The following is a 15076-nucleotide window of genomic DNA, read 5'->3' as shown; positions in this document are numbered from 1 at the left end:
CTGTTTTTCAGTTTAATCAATGACTGTTTTAATCATGTGTCGCTGTTTTGGCCAGTGGGGGAGGGGACTAAAGGCGGGTTTCTGCTGAGTCTTTACGGTAATTTGCATATAATTTGCATCCAGCAGACAATTAGCTAACTACCTTAACTGAACAACTTTGTAATGGATGTTACAAGTTAATTAAACTGAAAAATGGATTGAAATTGAAAAAATGGATGGAAGCTGAAAAATGGATTGAAGCTGAAAAAAAGATAGATTGAAACTGGAAAAAAAGTTGTAAGCGAAAACAAAAAAATTACAGTTTCAATTAATTGCTTTTCACTATCAATTTTTTTCAGTTTCAATACAAGATTTTTCAGTACATTTATTTCAGTTACAATTTTTTTTTTCAGTTTCAATATTTTTTTTGGTTTCATTTCAAGGTGGCATCGTTCTGACCCCATACTAACAAGGATCAAATATATTATGTGGGTTAAATAGCTGATTTTCCAATCTCTTCTATAAAGCTGCTATAAAAGGTGGAAATTAGTGAGTCAATCTAACCATTATCATTAAGATGAAAAAATGTCTACTAACCTCTAGATTTAGCCAGTCCATCATTATGGCTCACTCCAAGCTTTATCAAAGTTTTGCAAACGAACCAGTTTATGTTGCACTAAAATGCCTGGTTGTAAATAACACAACATTTGTATGTGCCAGCTTGTTTTCCAAGAAGCTTCAGAAAAACAAGCAAGAAAACGTGATTTATAGATTCAATATCTGATTTAAATGTTTACTGTGTAGGAACAGTTTATGTAATTGTTGTTTGAAATTAGTACTGAATGCTGTTCCAGATCTTTCCAGCCCACCTTAACCCTTGGGTTTCACATATGTGCACAATATAAATATGCAGCATATGTATCATTACTTAAGTAAAAAAAATATGCCATATGATGCTTCTTTTCAGCACATTTGACTGAGAGACAGTTGATAAAGAGTGGTCAGGCAGCTGTAGCACTTTGAATTTCATTTGTGATGGGTCAAACGATAAAGGACTCTCAGTGGGTGTATCAAAGCACAACTAGTGAAGCCCCGTATCAGCATGTGTATTGCTATAAGAAAAAATCACGTGACAGCTGTCGTTTCGTACACAACGATTTTTATAAAGTCATTGGTTGTACAGTGATGAGGTATGAAACTGTGTTTAAGAGCAAATTCATGCTGAGAGTAGAAGAGGAGGAGACTATCTTTGGTGCTGTTTGTGACTTTGCGTTTTAGGGTCATCATCACCGGAACCGCAGAGGAAAAGGACATTTTCTCCAGTCTGGGATCATTTAACACTGCCTCCACCCCTCACATACACTCCGACTGTTATAAGCGCGTATATATCCTAAAGCAAAACTAAACAAAACATTAACTTTGATTTCCTGTTCTCAACTTATGCATCCTTGTAAAAAGTATTTTTGTAAATTCTGCATTTGACAGACTATAGTCTATTATATCGTCAGCTGGTTATGTAAACAGGACCATTCATCACTCATTTGGTGTCTAGATATCAGAATGATTGAGCAAAGTTCAGTCCTTCTCCACACTCTTTATAAACGCTGGCTGCAATCATTATTTAAATCCAGCAGTTGTCGCTGCAGCTAACAATGCAACAATGCACTCAAGGCGAGCACAACATGCTGTCTTGATTGTAGATGCTTTGTTTGTTTGTTTTTTTATTAGTTTTCCTTACACAATTCAGTCTTTGGCTAAGCTGATATTTGTTGGTATAAACATGTTATATTAAAATAAATAATAATACTAATGTTGGGAAATCATCCATTTCTACTTCTTTATAAATAAAATGCAAATGTGAACATTTTCTTCAGTTATCTCTCTTTAGATATATTTCTTTTCACAGGTCCATGCAGAAATGCATTAGGGAAATTAATTATTACATACAAGGCAACAAGATTTCAGTTAACATTTATTGTAAAATCTACTTTCTAAGGGAGGAAGAGGTCTTTGCCTTTGCAGGGTTGTTGTGACATTACCCTGTTGATGAGTTTAAAATGTGAATTTCATGTAACCTTTCACTTTGTTTTATGCGAAACTGGTCAACTGCATAATTTAAAAAGCATTAAAAAAAGAAATGTAAATTATGTATGTTAGTGTTATCAATCCTCATTTGGCTGAAATTCCATTATATGCATGATAAAACTGGAAAATCAATCTGTTTATCATTTTAACAGTCAAAACAAATATTCAGATGTTGTGTTATTGCATGAAAATACCAGGTAGCTTGGCACATCCAAGCTTATCCTATGAGTGTTCGGTGGGGCTGAGGCAGGCATGCCATTCCATCCTCTTCATTCCCAAATTTTGGAGGTAGTCTGTGTGGGGGCAAGTCTTGCCATCTTGGAGTACAGAATTTGGGCCCAGACTATCGAGATATGGGATTGCCACTTGTATCGTATCCATATCTCTCTGTATTGAGATTGCTTCCAATAATCACAAGCCTTGTTTTTCCTTCTTTTTTGCTTGTCCTGTTTGGCAGTGTAGCAATCAGAATTATTGTCTGAAGACCAAACAAAATGCCCAACAGATTAATTTTCCCAAGTGGACCATTACAGCTTTTGTTCCAAGAAACACACATGCGATTTAAAATTGAGAAGTGGGCACTTGCACCAGAGGGGAGGCTGATTAAACAGACTGTCCTCAGGGTGCCATTCAGTGTACCCACCCCAAGGCCCTATTTGTGTATGTGATGAGAGTGTAAGTAATGTAGTAGTGCCTGTTAAGGAATAAAACTGAGGCATCGGTGGCCAGGAAGGGACAGAGGAGGAATACCTCCCCTGCAACTCAGTGATGCACCTTTACCTCAAGGTCCTGCATGTGTGGTGGCATGATGAAGCAGGAAGAGGGAAGCAATTAAGGATGGAGGGGAAATGATTGGGACAGTTGGAAAGTACCTGGAGCCAGCTCCCCCCGCTGGCCCCCATGGACACCCCTGTTCTCCAAAATCCACCGAGAGCAGGGGTCCAGGCTCATCCAGTCTGAGGCCCACAGTGGCAGCACTATAGCCTTATTTTTCCAGTGAGGAAGATGCCCCTGGACATATGACAATGCCTCCATCAAAAGCTGTTACTCTATCAGTGCAGCAGTCAAAATAGTGTTCTCTGCTTCTTCTCCACACTTTGACCCTTTGGACCCATGTACTAGGCTTACTCCAAATAATGGTGTAATTGTGCAACTTGGTTTTGTAGAACACTGGCTTAAAATTTCCCCAATTAGGTATGGGCCCTTTTCAGGTCAGTTAAACATGGCATGCTTGGAGCAGACTGATCACATAATAGACATCTATGTTAATAGATGCTGATATAGCACCAGCACTTTACCAGCATTTTCAGTAGCACAATAAGTATTGGTTTGGCATCGACACAGAAGATTTGGTAACTTTGTGGCAAAAACTATGCAACCATTCAAAAGTCACTTAAAAAAAACTCTCTTTCCCATTCTGATGCTTGTATTAAATTTCAGCAGGTTGTATCAGTCATGTCTACGCGCCTAAATGCACTGAGTTTCTACCACATGATCGGCTGTTTATTCAATCATTTATTTTGTGAGTTGCTCTGAATTGTTGAGTCTGAAACTATTAAAGCACAGATGGACAAAAAAGTGCCTGTACAGGTGGAAATTACAAATCGTATCTGCTCATGACGGCTACAGTCCATCACAAAGAGAAAGTGACACTGACCATTTTAATCTCTCACTCTCTGTGTCTAATCCTGTGGATGCTGATCAGTGCACTTCACTATCTTCTGCTGTACGTCACTGCTCAAAATCCGCACCCTATTAATAGCCAATAAGCGATTAATTGTTCATTCACAAGTCATCTATAGGCCTGCTGACACAACTTCACCACCAGTGATGGATTTTAGCTATATTATGATTATTAATTATGCTGTGTGTTGTAAAGCATTAGTTATGCTTTACAACACACAGAGGTTCAAGTGTTCATAACTGTACAGCAATGTCACTTAATTATTATTATTTCAAAAGCATAAACAGCAAAATCTTAAGTTTATATACTACAGTTTCAATAATTAGTAAAGGGGATTATTTGCCCATTATCCACTATGAAATGCTGGTATATTTTAGCTCGCTCTAAGACACTGGACTTGTCTCTTGAGTAATTGTTTTAAAGAAGCAACTCTTTCATTGAGTCAATTACTAAACAGCCCTATTTTTGATTAATCTGCTCTTTATCATGACTAAATGCTGCTTCAATAATTAATCTCACTTCTATAGTACACACTGAAGAGGGAGAGGCAAAGCAGAGATCCTCAGACCTATTTTTTCCCAGCAAATGCCTAGTTGAGGAATCCAGCCTCTCAATTGTATCCTTACTCTACCTCAAGTCTCCTTCTGGTTAGACAAAACACCTCAACTGGCTCATTTTCATGTGAGGAGTAGCATCATTACTTAAACGCTGTGCATGAGGTGCAAGAAGAACATGACTGCACATTCTTTGGCATCATAATAAGACATCTGTTTGAGTATGAATGTTATATGAGAGCACTTGGGCATAGAAAAAAGAGCTTATATGAATGGGTAGATTGAGTAGAGAAGTGTGACACAAGAATCAGTCCTTTTATTAAACAGTCTTTTGTCTTAAGCATCTGCATTAATCTGCATTGTAAATAAAACTTTGAACTTTTCTTCAGAGCCCTGTGCTTGAGTCCAACTTAAACTAAGGTTATGACACAAGGGTGGCTCGAGAGGTAGAACATGTCATCTATAGATCTACTGATCCCTGGCTCCCCCAGTCTACATGCCAAATGGCAATGGGCAAGATACTAACCCAAGTTAGTATCTTGCCCAATGCCAGTCTACATGCCACAAAGCTACAATGGAGTACGAATGTGTGTGAATGTTAGCTAGAAAGCACTTAAAGCATACAAGAAAGTACTTGTGTGAATGGGTGAATGTGGCATGTTGTATTAAGCGCTTTATAAGAATCAGTCCATTTAGCAGAAGAGTCTGTTAAACTAACAACCATTTTGCCACCATCATTTTTATAGGCTGACATTCAGGATAATTCATCACCTTTCAACTTTCCATCACATTTCCATAAAAGGATAGTTGTTGTTGAAGGTCTAGATGGGGCAATCGTTGCTCAAGTGTTGGCAGTTCGTCTTGTAATCGGAAAGTTGCTGGTTCGAACCCTGGCTCAGACAGTCTAGGTTGTTATGTCCTTGGACAAGACACTTCACCTACCACCTACTGGTGATAGCCAGAGGGGCCGATGGCATGATATGGCAGCCTTGCCTCTGGGTCAGTCTGCCCCAGGGCAGCTGTGGCTACAACTGTAGCTTGCCTCCACCAGTGTGTGAATGTGAGAGTGAATGAATAGTGGAATTGTAAAGCGCTTTCAGGGTCTTGAAAAGTGCTATATAAATGCAATCCATTAGTATTATTACATTGATAATGTGTTGATCTGGGGGTTCTCACAGAAAGAACATGATTCTCACCTCCATACAGTATTCCCAAGCATAGAAAAATGTAAGATATCATCAAAGGAAGTTAAATTCCTCTGTAACATTTTCCCAGAAACTGGAGTTAAGCCATATCCATTCAAGACAGCAGCAACCAGAGAAATGCCTGACCTACTAACAAGACTGAACTGCATAGTTCAGTGAAGTTCTACTGCAAAGGTGGAGCAAAGAATGGACTTCCTGTCTGGACAGTCAGAGCGAACATCTCAGAGAGGACAGTTCTCTTCGACTGAAGCACACATCGTGCACTTCATGTCCTTGAAGTCCTTGTCAGGGCGAATGACCAGAAAGCAGATGTTGTGAAGGTGCCAATATATTAGCTTGCATGTACCGCTTACAGCACTGCCGTTTCACATCATCATCAACATAAAGATCATTTCTTAAGATATGACCCAAGTATTTCACTTTGCTCCCCACATTCAATACTTGGTCGGTTAAATAAAAAGATGGAATATTTAGCTTGTGATCCTCCTTAGTTGGAGCAATCACAATAACACTCTTTTTAGGGTTAAAAGCAATACTGGGCACCATACCTAACACAAACTCTAAGTAAGTGCTGCAAACCAGCACTGTAGGGAGACAAAATGACCAAATCATCAGCATACATTAATAACAATAACGTTACCCACAATAGACCCAGTCTTACATGCATTTAACTTGACAGAAAGATCATTAAGATACAGACTGAATAGAGCAGGAGACAATATTCCATCTTGTTCAGACACTACTAGATATCTTCCCAGTGAGTGGTCTAAACCACATGCTTTTTAGAGGCATCCTCTCTATAACAAGTTGTACTTCTTCAGGTTGAATAATTTTGCCATTATTGAAACCAACTGTACTACTGTTAGTAAAATCTATTTCTTTCCAAAAAGCATACACCTTAATGTGCTGAAGCTCTTTTTTGCCATAGAATTTGCCCTCATCATGCAAACATTCCTTTTAATGAAGAGGCTAAACACAAGCTACAGGTACCTTGGTGTTCATCTAAACAATAAACTGGACTGGACTCATAATTCAGATGCCCTCTACAGGAAAGGGCAGAGCAGGCTGTACCTGCTGTGGATACTCAGGTCTTTTGGAGTGAAGGGCCCAATCCTGAAGACCTTCTATGACTCTGTGGTGGCCTCAGCCATCTTTTACGGTGTGGTCTGCTGGGGCGGCAGCATCCCTGCGGGGGACAGGAAGAGACTGAGCAGGCTGATCCGCAGGGCCAGCTGTGTTCTAGGATGCCCTCTGGACCCAGTGGAGGTGGTGAGTGACAGGAGAATGGTGGCTAAGCTGTCATCCCTGTTGGACAACATCTCCCAGCCCATGCAGGAGACTCTGACAGCACTGAGCAGCTCCTTCAGTGGCAGGCTGCAGCACCCATGGTGTGGGACGGAGCAGGTCTTTCCTCCCAACTGCTGTCAGACTCCACAACAAAGACTTTTGCAGCTGATCAAACACACACATCCACACATGTGGAATAAGACTAAGTGCAATACTCTTTTTCTGACAAAGTTGTATTTTTACTCAGTTGTATATAGCATTTGAATTCTATTTTTATCCTATTGTATATTTTATTCTATTGTATATAGTATTTTATTTTATTTTTTCGATTCTATTCTGTACAGCTGTGTACAGTATATTATTCTTATTGTATTCCAGTGTTCTCCAGTTTTTGCTATATAACTTTGCACTGTCCACTTTCTGCTGTGACAAAACAAATCTCCCACGTGTGGGACTAATAAAGGTTCTCTTCTCTTCTCTTCTCTTCTCTTCTCTTCTCTTCTCTTCTCTTCTCATAAATGAGCAGGTACAGAAAAAACCTCCACAAAAAGGCCACAGATCTATTGCCTTGTTGGGATACTTCAGCCCAGGTCAATTCTTTATGGGGCACCTGCTTCATTCCACTGTGCCAACCTTACAATCTCTGCTCAACCTATTGTTTCCTGACAGTGCTGCTGTCAGTGAAAGTCAGAAAGAGAGCAGAAATGCAAATCAGAAATGAGTCAATAAGTGCCAGCATATGCATGAGCTCTGCTACCATCCACCTGGGAAACAGATGTGGTTGACCAGCACCAAAGTGACAGGGACTGTAGTGTGTGAACATTCAACACCACTTACACTGAGCTGTACACCAGTTTATTACAATGGAGTCCACAGTGTAGATCAGGCTGAGCAGTTTTCAAACCATGGAGAGTGGACCTGTAAATAAATAAGAATTTATTCTTGGTTTGAAAAAAAAAAATCAAAATGGTTCTACTTCAGTAGTGCCACTTTGTTACCACAACAATCCTTATGTTAGTATGTATAATCAATTTGTTGCTATGTGAGGATGGGCAGGGGATCCTCCGTGATGTTTTTTTGCAGTAGAGGGTTACAATGCTAGTAACTGCATGTCGCAGGCAATAAAAGCTCATTCGCTACCACTCATTTTCCTTGAATACAAACCTCTTAATGATCAGTACTTAGTAAAACACGTAATTTTTTTTTTAAACTATCCTAGATGAAAGTTAGAGATTTTGAATGCTTCTTCACACATTGTCACATGCATAGTCTGGAATAAACCTGTAATAAACACTGAGCTGATTACATGATTCTTATGTAATTCCTTCTTAGTGAAAGTGATGCTTTTTCTGCCATCTCCCTTTTTACAACCATCCCCAGTGTTCCCTAAAACTTAAAGGATGTGTTGAATATTATAATCATGTTTTATTGTGCTGATTGGTAGTGCTAAACAGCTGTCAAAACCAGACTATATTTTGTGCTTTAGTGCGGCTCTCCTGTATATATCCTTCCCGTATATACATGTGTACAGAGGAGGCTTCCCACAGTTACAGCGTGGTCCTCTGTACCACCCAGTAAAACATGGAAGCGCGCCAGACTGTAAGAAGGCTGGCTGTTGATTTGATTTGGCTCCCTGTAAAATATCGCAAACCTAATACAATCGCGTGAACTCGGTGATCTTCTCTCGTGCACTGCTGTAAGCGCGCGCGTACGCTGAGGCAGTAGGAGCGCGTGCCGTCAGTCCCAGGGGACGATGAATTTGCGGAGGTAGACTGCGTTTTACTCACTCTCCCTTCAAGTGGGTTTGAGGTTTTCGTACCATTTTTTAAGTGCAAGTAGGAGGTGATGTTAAGCTCCTGGCGCGCACACAGATGTGTTTCTAAAAGCCTACACTGCGGTAGAATGAGCGACTCATTTACGACCTTCTACTATGACGGAAACTTAAATTCAGCTGAATGACTTTATGGATTAGCGCGGGCTGGGGAGGACTGGCTATGTAACTGACACGGGGATTAATCAAGCTCGTCCAAACCGCATCCATCCATCTGGAAGGAACGTTAGTCTCTGCAGACTCCGTTCTTCTCCATTCATCCGTTACTATGTAAGACAATGGTACCAGTTCCTCTGCAAAAACACGCGCGGTTGCTTAGTTTCTGATGCTTGGCTGTGAAACAATCTGTTGATCAGCACCAAAACCCGGTTTTCTCCATTTCATATGGGCGAAGACGAGGAGTGCTCCAGCGCCCCTTCACGCCGCGGAGAAAATGCAGAGAACGGAAAGAGCGGAGCAGCTCTGGACCCAGAAAGAGAAAAGAGGTATGCGGAGCTGTTCGAGCAACTGGACTTGAATAAAGATGGCAGGGTTGACATCAATGAACTGAAGACCGGACTGGCAACTCGTGGTTTACAACTCCGAGAGGCTGAGAAGGTGAGCAGGTGTTTTTAATGCGGCACAGGCTGAGGCAGACGCACGCGCACGCTGTACGTGAACTAGTTTATAGTGTTTGTAAAAAAAAAAAGTAAACTTATCTTAAGGGTAAAGAGTGTGGAAATGGTTTCTTCTGTATTTTAGGTTTTTATTTAATCAAGTTTATCTTTGTGTGTTTGTGATGCAAGGGCGTAGATTTGGCATGGACGGAAGGGACATGTCCCCACCAATATTCAGCGATTATTGAATTGTCCCCACCAATAATTTGATCTATTCGAGTAAAGAAAATCAAACCCGATAGAAAGAAAAAAAAAAACCCGATCTGTCAACGTCTCATTCACCCAGCGGTGCAGAAAGAGTTAAATTACGTCCTCTACTGGAGTCCTACCTCATGTGACAAATATGGCCAATGTGATTGGCTGTGCCTTTCAGGGAGCTCTGTTTGGTTTTACCAGCGGCAAGCCTGCGCTCAGTTTTGCCAACTTAGCGACTTTGTCGCTATATTTAGCGAGTTTTCAGACCCCTTAACGACTTTTTTTCTAAAAAAAAAAAAAAGTCGCTAAAAAAAGACGTGAAAGCGCGTATCACTTTTACTCTCAACAAGCAGCGGGTGCTGTAACGCAGTCAGTTCTTCTTTCACTCCTTTACTCTTATGCTGTTTTGTGGATCACAAGGTTTAAAACTACTTATAAACACACACACACAAAGTAACTCCACCAGAGTGCCTATTTCGGGTCACTTTTGCCGGTCCAAGCCCAGGTAAAGGAGCAGGGTTGGAATTGTGACATTAAAAAAAAACAATAATTGCTAAAAGAAATTTAATTTGTAGTTCTAAATAAACTCTAAATGCATTTAGGACGTTTTTTACTCACTTTATGTCTCTTCCACGATGTTATTTCTCTCTCCAACAACATAGGTTACAATTAGATTAGCATGACCAATTAGGCGATGACGTCATTTAGCGACTTCTAGCGACTTTTAGGACAACCAATAGCGATTTTCCTTACTGAGGAGTTGGCAACACTGCTTGCGCTGCGAGGAGGAGAGGAGGATGGCAGCAAAAAGGAAGAACCTGGATATAAGTATTTTTCAAAGAAACCTGCAAGTCACTTAAAGCCAAATTAACTCATAATATGTGTCCGTCATAATAACGTTACAGGCTATGCTAGGCTTTGGCCCACATCAGTCTAAAATTGTATGTAACCACGAATAACGTGTTTTGGAAACTAACTGCACAACAGGCAGCACTATTAGTTATCTCAGTCTCCCAGAGTAGCATTTCTAATTTTGATTGAAACTGTCAGAGAAAACGGCAGCTTTGAGCAAGCCAGGATATTAGTTTACAGAGGCTGTTAAAATTTGTGGAGCAGGGAAATTATTTTACTGCTATTGTTAAATAATCATCATTATTACCATTGCATTAATAATATAATCTGGAGTTTATATTGCATTCAGGGGTTGAACAGTGTGTGTCTTTCAGAAAGGCTAAAAGTAACAGGACAGGAAACAGGCTTGCAGAGAGGTTGCAGAAGCAGGAAGTTATTTTGAGCAGCAGGCTAAGACGAGGCTTTAACAATGTAACAGATAGCTTTAAGAAGGCCTTAAGATGTTATGCATACAGTTATTATGTTGACCTTGTATTTCAGGTGCAGTTATGACTATTTTATACACAATGCATATCTGTGCTTATTAAAGAGTTGGAGCTCGGTCAATTAATTGGGGGTTGGAAGCTTTGTTCGGCGCGATGTTCGGACAATCTATTGTGCAAGTGACTTGGAGCCATAGAAGGAATTGCAATACATGCTTACAAAACACTTATATATCAGATCATTTTATATTAAGGTTTTAGTAGAGGTTCTTGGTTAAAACATTTATTTAGTAGAAGACATACACATAGTCTCAGTGAGCTTCTGGTCTAGTGAAAGGTCAGAAGTGCAACAGGTGAATTGAGAAAGAGCATGTGAGGTCGTGACACACACACATGAGTTAAATTTATTTAGAGGAGAGATTAGTCATGTCTGGTTGTAACTGCAAAAGTGTCTCGGTAAAAGAGGAACCGTCCTTGTTGTCTCGGCAAGAAAGAGGAACAATTTACTTTAAGACAAGAACGGAAAGTACCAGCCATGAAAATAGAAGATGATCTTCTGGGTTAAAAGCCATTGTGGTGTTGATCTGATCTATGTATAAAATGTATCTGTGACGCATGAAGGGGCGTCAGTAAATCAAACCCTGATGCTATAAAATATCTGTTCATGCTTTGATTAAGTTGGAGATCACTTGCTGTCGGCGTACAGAGTGTTCTTCCCACACGTGTGTTCATTAAAATCATTGTTTGACCAAGACCTTCTGGACCATGGGTGGTTTGTACTCTCCTTCCTCAATTGTGAACCTTAACAAATTATATGTCTAACATTAAAATGTTGGTGACACAATAATTTCATCCTAATGGTACTGACATATTCATAAGGTTAATTTTTGAGACAAAATGTCATGAGGTAGTCTTGTAGTGCCACCTTGTAGTGCAGTTTGCACAAATTGTTTTAAAAATGCACTCACCCTACAAACATTACTGATGAGTCAAGATCTGCACAAATTGACAGAAACACCGAAGCAGCTACTCATTTTATTCTTATTGTCATGTATGTCCTATTTGTCAGGTGACAGAAGAACCAACACAAAGCTCGGAGAGTAATGGTGATACAAGATCACAGGTGAAATTGGATGATGACTTGTTGGTTCATTACTGTATTTGAAGCACATGTGTGACTGCATGTATTTGGAATGTCTCACTGTTATTTATCAGGTGACAGAGGCAGCTCTGCCATGCTGTAGCTCGGACAGAGGTGAAGAGGTGAGGTCACAGGTGACTGACTGATGATTTGGTGCTGTAGATTAAATAGTATTTATTATCATGACAATTGTTAGGCTGCTGATGTAAATTGTTTCATTAGTGTATATTTGACAAAGAATCTGAATTGACATGTCTCACTTTTTATATGGCACGAATCAATGTGTTATTTTATCAGGTGGCAATATGTCGTAGTGCAGTCAGAGGGGAAGAGCCAGGGCCAAAGGTGAGGCACATCAAGCACAGAATAATAATTGTAATCTGAGGATAAAACGCATGTACTGAGGCTGAAAGAAGCTTCAGTGCTCTCAGAAGACTAAAAAGATGGCTAAGGTTAACAATGACTCAAATGAGATTAAACAATGCTGCTGTATGCCATGTCCACCAGGAGAGACTGGACAGTATAGATGTAAAACAAATATGCCAGCAGTTTATCTCAGTTAACAAGAGGAGAAGGCATGTGTTTGGCTCCTTCACATAGTGGACATTGAGTTGTTGTGTGGGACACCAGTAGTCCATGTCTGTTGCTGTAACAGTAGTTCATGTTTAGAATAGAAAATCTCAGCTCACTGATTTGATCGGGGCAATTGTGTGCCTAAACTGTTGCATAATTTTGCTGAGAGATCTTTTACTTTGTGGTAATCTTAAATGAGTAGTTTTATGGACAAAAACCACCAGGTCATTCAGTGTTCCCTTAGGGCCAAAATATAACAGATGTTGGTGTACTATAACTGAAGTAATGATGTTAAGTCCTTAAAGTCATATTCTTTTATTGTCATGACTGTATTTGAAGCTATTTTTATTTTTGTATGATACCTGATTTATATGGATTATGGCTGAAGTAAACTAAAGCCTAAAATACTTAGTCATTTGTTTAATAGTACTTTAACATTATATAAGTCACATATAAAACTATGAATTGTGATTTTAAATGGTTTAAAAGCACGTAGAATAGCACATGTAGGCAAGTATATTTCTCCTCTTTTTATTAAGAAGCAAAAACCAAAAGGAAAAAAAAGAAACAGGGCAGAGTTCAGTGGTTGAATCATCCGTCCCCACCAATGCCAAAACCAAATCTACGCCCTTGTTGTGATGTCTTACTGAGGACACTCGACGTCAACGTGGTACGTGGTAAAAGTTATGTCTCTGAACAGAAGAATGAATAGAAGAAAAGAACTAACTTTTGAAATCCTGATCGTGGAGTACTTAAAGAAAAATAATATAAGGGATTGAGCTACTTTATGCTGGGGAGTCTAACAGCTGCATCCCCATTTTAAACCAATGTCAGAAATGGCAACAGTCTGTTGAAATAAATCAACTTTGTCACACATTTAGCAATAAGTCCAAGTTTAATGACATTGCTCAGTTTTTCTTGGACTCAGTAAATGAACTTTTTCTTCATTAGCCATTCAAATAATACAGGGGATGCTATACGCTTTATATATGGACTTCTGAAGATCCACAAGATGCATGTGGGTTATACCCATGAAAACCTTGCCAATCTTCTCTGCCAGTGACAAAAACGTATTCTGCTACTGACTCTTGTTGGGTGCTGTTTATTGAGTTGGATAATTGAAGACATATTGGCAAATAAAGAATTTGTTAATTTAATAAGCAAGGGCCTCGGTATCATATGGAAGAACAGCCTGGCACCTCCCCCTCATGCTGGTCACCAGCTTGGTCACACACTGCTGTGGGATGGCATTCCACTCTTCAACCAGCTTTTTTGCAAGTCAGCCTGTGTGATTGTGTTAGTCATTCTGGCTTGAGCAACATGTCCAAGCTGATCCCACAAATGTTCAATGTGGTTGAGATCAGGACTGCAGGTAAGCGATAGCATCCTCTCCAAATTCTGGTGGTAGTGTCCAATAAACTCCACTCTGTGGGGGTGAGCACTGTCAAAGTTCAGTCCCAGACTGTTGAGATATGGGATTGCCATAGAGATGGCCTCCAATGATGATAAATCTTGTTTTTACAGTGAGGGAGATGCCGCTGAACACAATCACACTGTCTCCAGCAAAAGCTGTTACCAATGAACATAGCATTCTCTGCATCTTCTCCACACTGTGATCCAACTGCCATAGGCAGAATCTGGACTCACATAAGGTTCCTCCACATTTTCAGCTTCCAGTGAACATGTTGTCAAAGCAAGAGTCAATAGCAGACTAAGGTGTTTAGTATTGGCAGAGAAGATTTGGTAAGTTTTTCATGGACTCATCCCACATACTCAACTCTGCTATTCAACCCACAGATATATTTTCCTTACAAATGTGGCACCATTTAAAGGGAAATAACAGGCTTTCCAGTATAAGATTTATTGCCAATTAATACAGCAAGAAACAATTGAGCATGCACACATTTTCTTACTCTTTAAGGAAGTTTAGTTTTGTTTGCCTCAAGACATAGCTCAGGTACTGAAGCTGGGCTTTATTTACCTTACTTACTGTCAGTGTTGGTCAAGTTACTTGAAAAAAGTAATCAGTAACTAATTACTTATTACTTGACCAAAAAAGTAATCCCGTTACTTTACTGATTACTTATTTTCAAAAGTAATTAATTACTTAGTTACTTAGTAACTTTTTAAAAACACGATTTACAACCTGAATAGGTGATAAAGCGATAGATCTTTCAGCCCAATTCTACTTTTTCTGCATAATCCATCATACAAAATGTAATCAAATGGAAAAGTCTCCTTTTAAAACTTGTTTTATTAGTTTTAATCTTTTAACTTTATGCATCAAGCAAAAATTTAATTATATGCAACATTCTCTGACTGGAAGAAATTTGTTTAATATTTAAACCTATTTTCTACACATTCCAGCACATAAAATAATTTTTTTGTGTGTTTTTACACTCACTCTTTCAAATAGATGCAAGTAAAACACAGCAGCAAATAAATAAAGTCAAAGACTAGCGAGAGAAGTGACTGAAGAAGAAATACTCAGTGCATCATGGAAATTGCGCAGCAGCCTTTACCTGTTGCAGCATAACTAAGGGAGGATTCAG

At 39.5% G+C, this 15076-nt stretch overlaps 1 protein-coding gene across 4 annotated transcripts in view; it reads left to right on the top strand.

Annotated features, from left to right (window-relative positions):
• Positions 1 to 8424: 8424 nt before the first annotated feature.
• LOC308411211 (mitochondrial adenyl nucleotide antiporter SLC25A23-like) overlaps positions 8425 to 15076 on the top strand; it is a 60566-nt gene continuing 53914 nt past the window's right edge. For 2 of the 4 annotated variants that reach the window (XM_080905035.1, XM_080905030.1), the window contains exons 1-2: positions 8425 to 9222; positions 11880 to 11933. In XM_080905035.1, coding sequence (XP_080761161.1) covers positions 9010 to 9222; positions 11880 to 11933 — 267 coding nt within the window. In that variant the 5' untranslated portion in view covers positions 8425 to 9009. The remainder of the gene's footprint in view (positions 9223 to 11879; positions 11934 to 15076) is intronic. The other 2 variants (XM_080905031.1, XM_080905036.1) reach the window with 2 other exon arrangements.

Source organism: Rhamphochromis sp. 'chilingali' (genome assembly GCF_963969265.1).
Source record: "Rhamphochromis sp. 'chilingali' genome assembly, chromosome: 15".
In the NCBI taxonomy this organism is placed as follows: Eukaryota; Metazoa; Chordata; class Actinopteri; order Cichliformes; family Cichlidae; genus Rhamphochromis; species Rhamphochromis sp. 'chilingali'.
The sequence above is the reverse complement of the archived record's forward strand: the minus strand, read 5'-3'. Positions and strand labels throughout refer to the sequence as shown.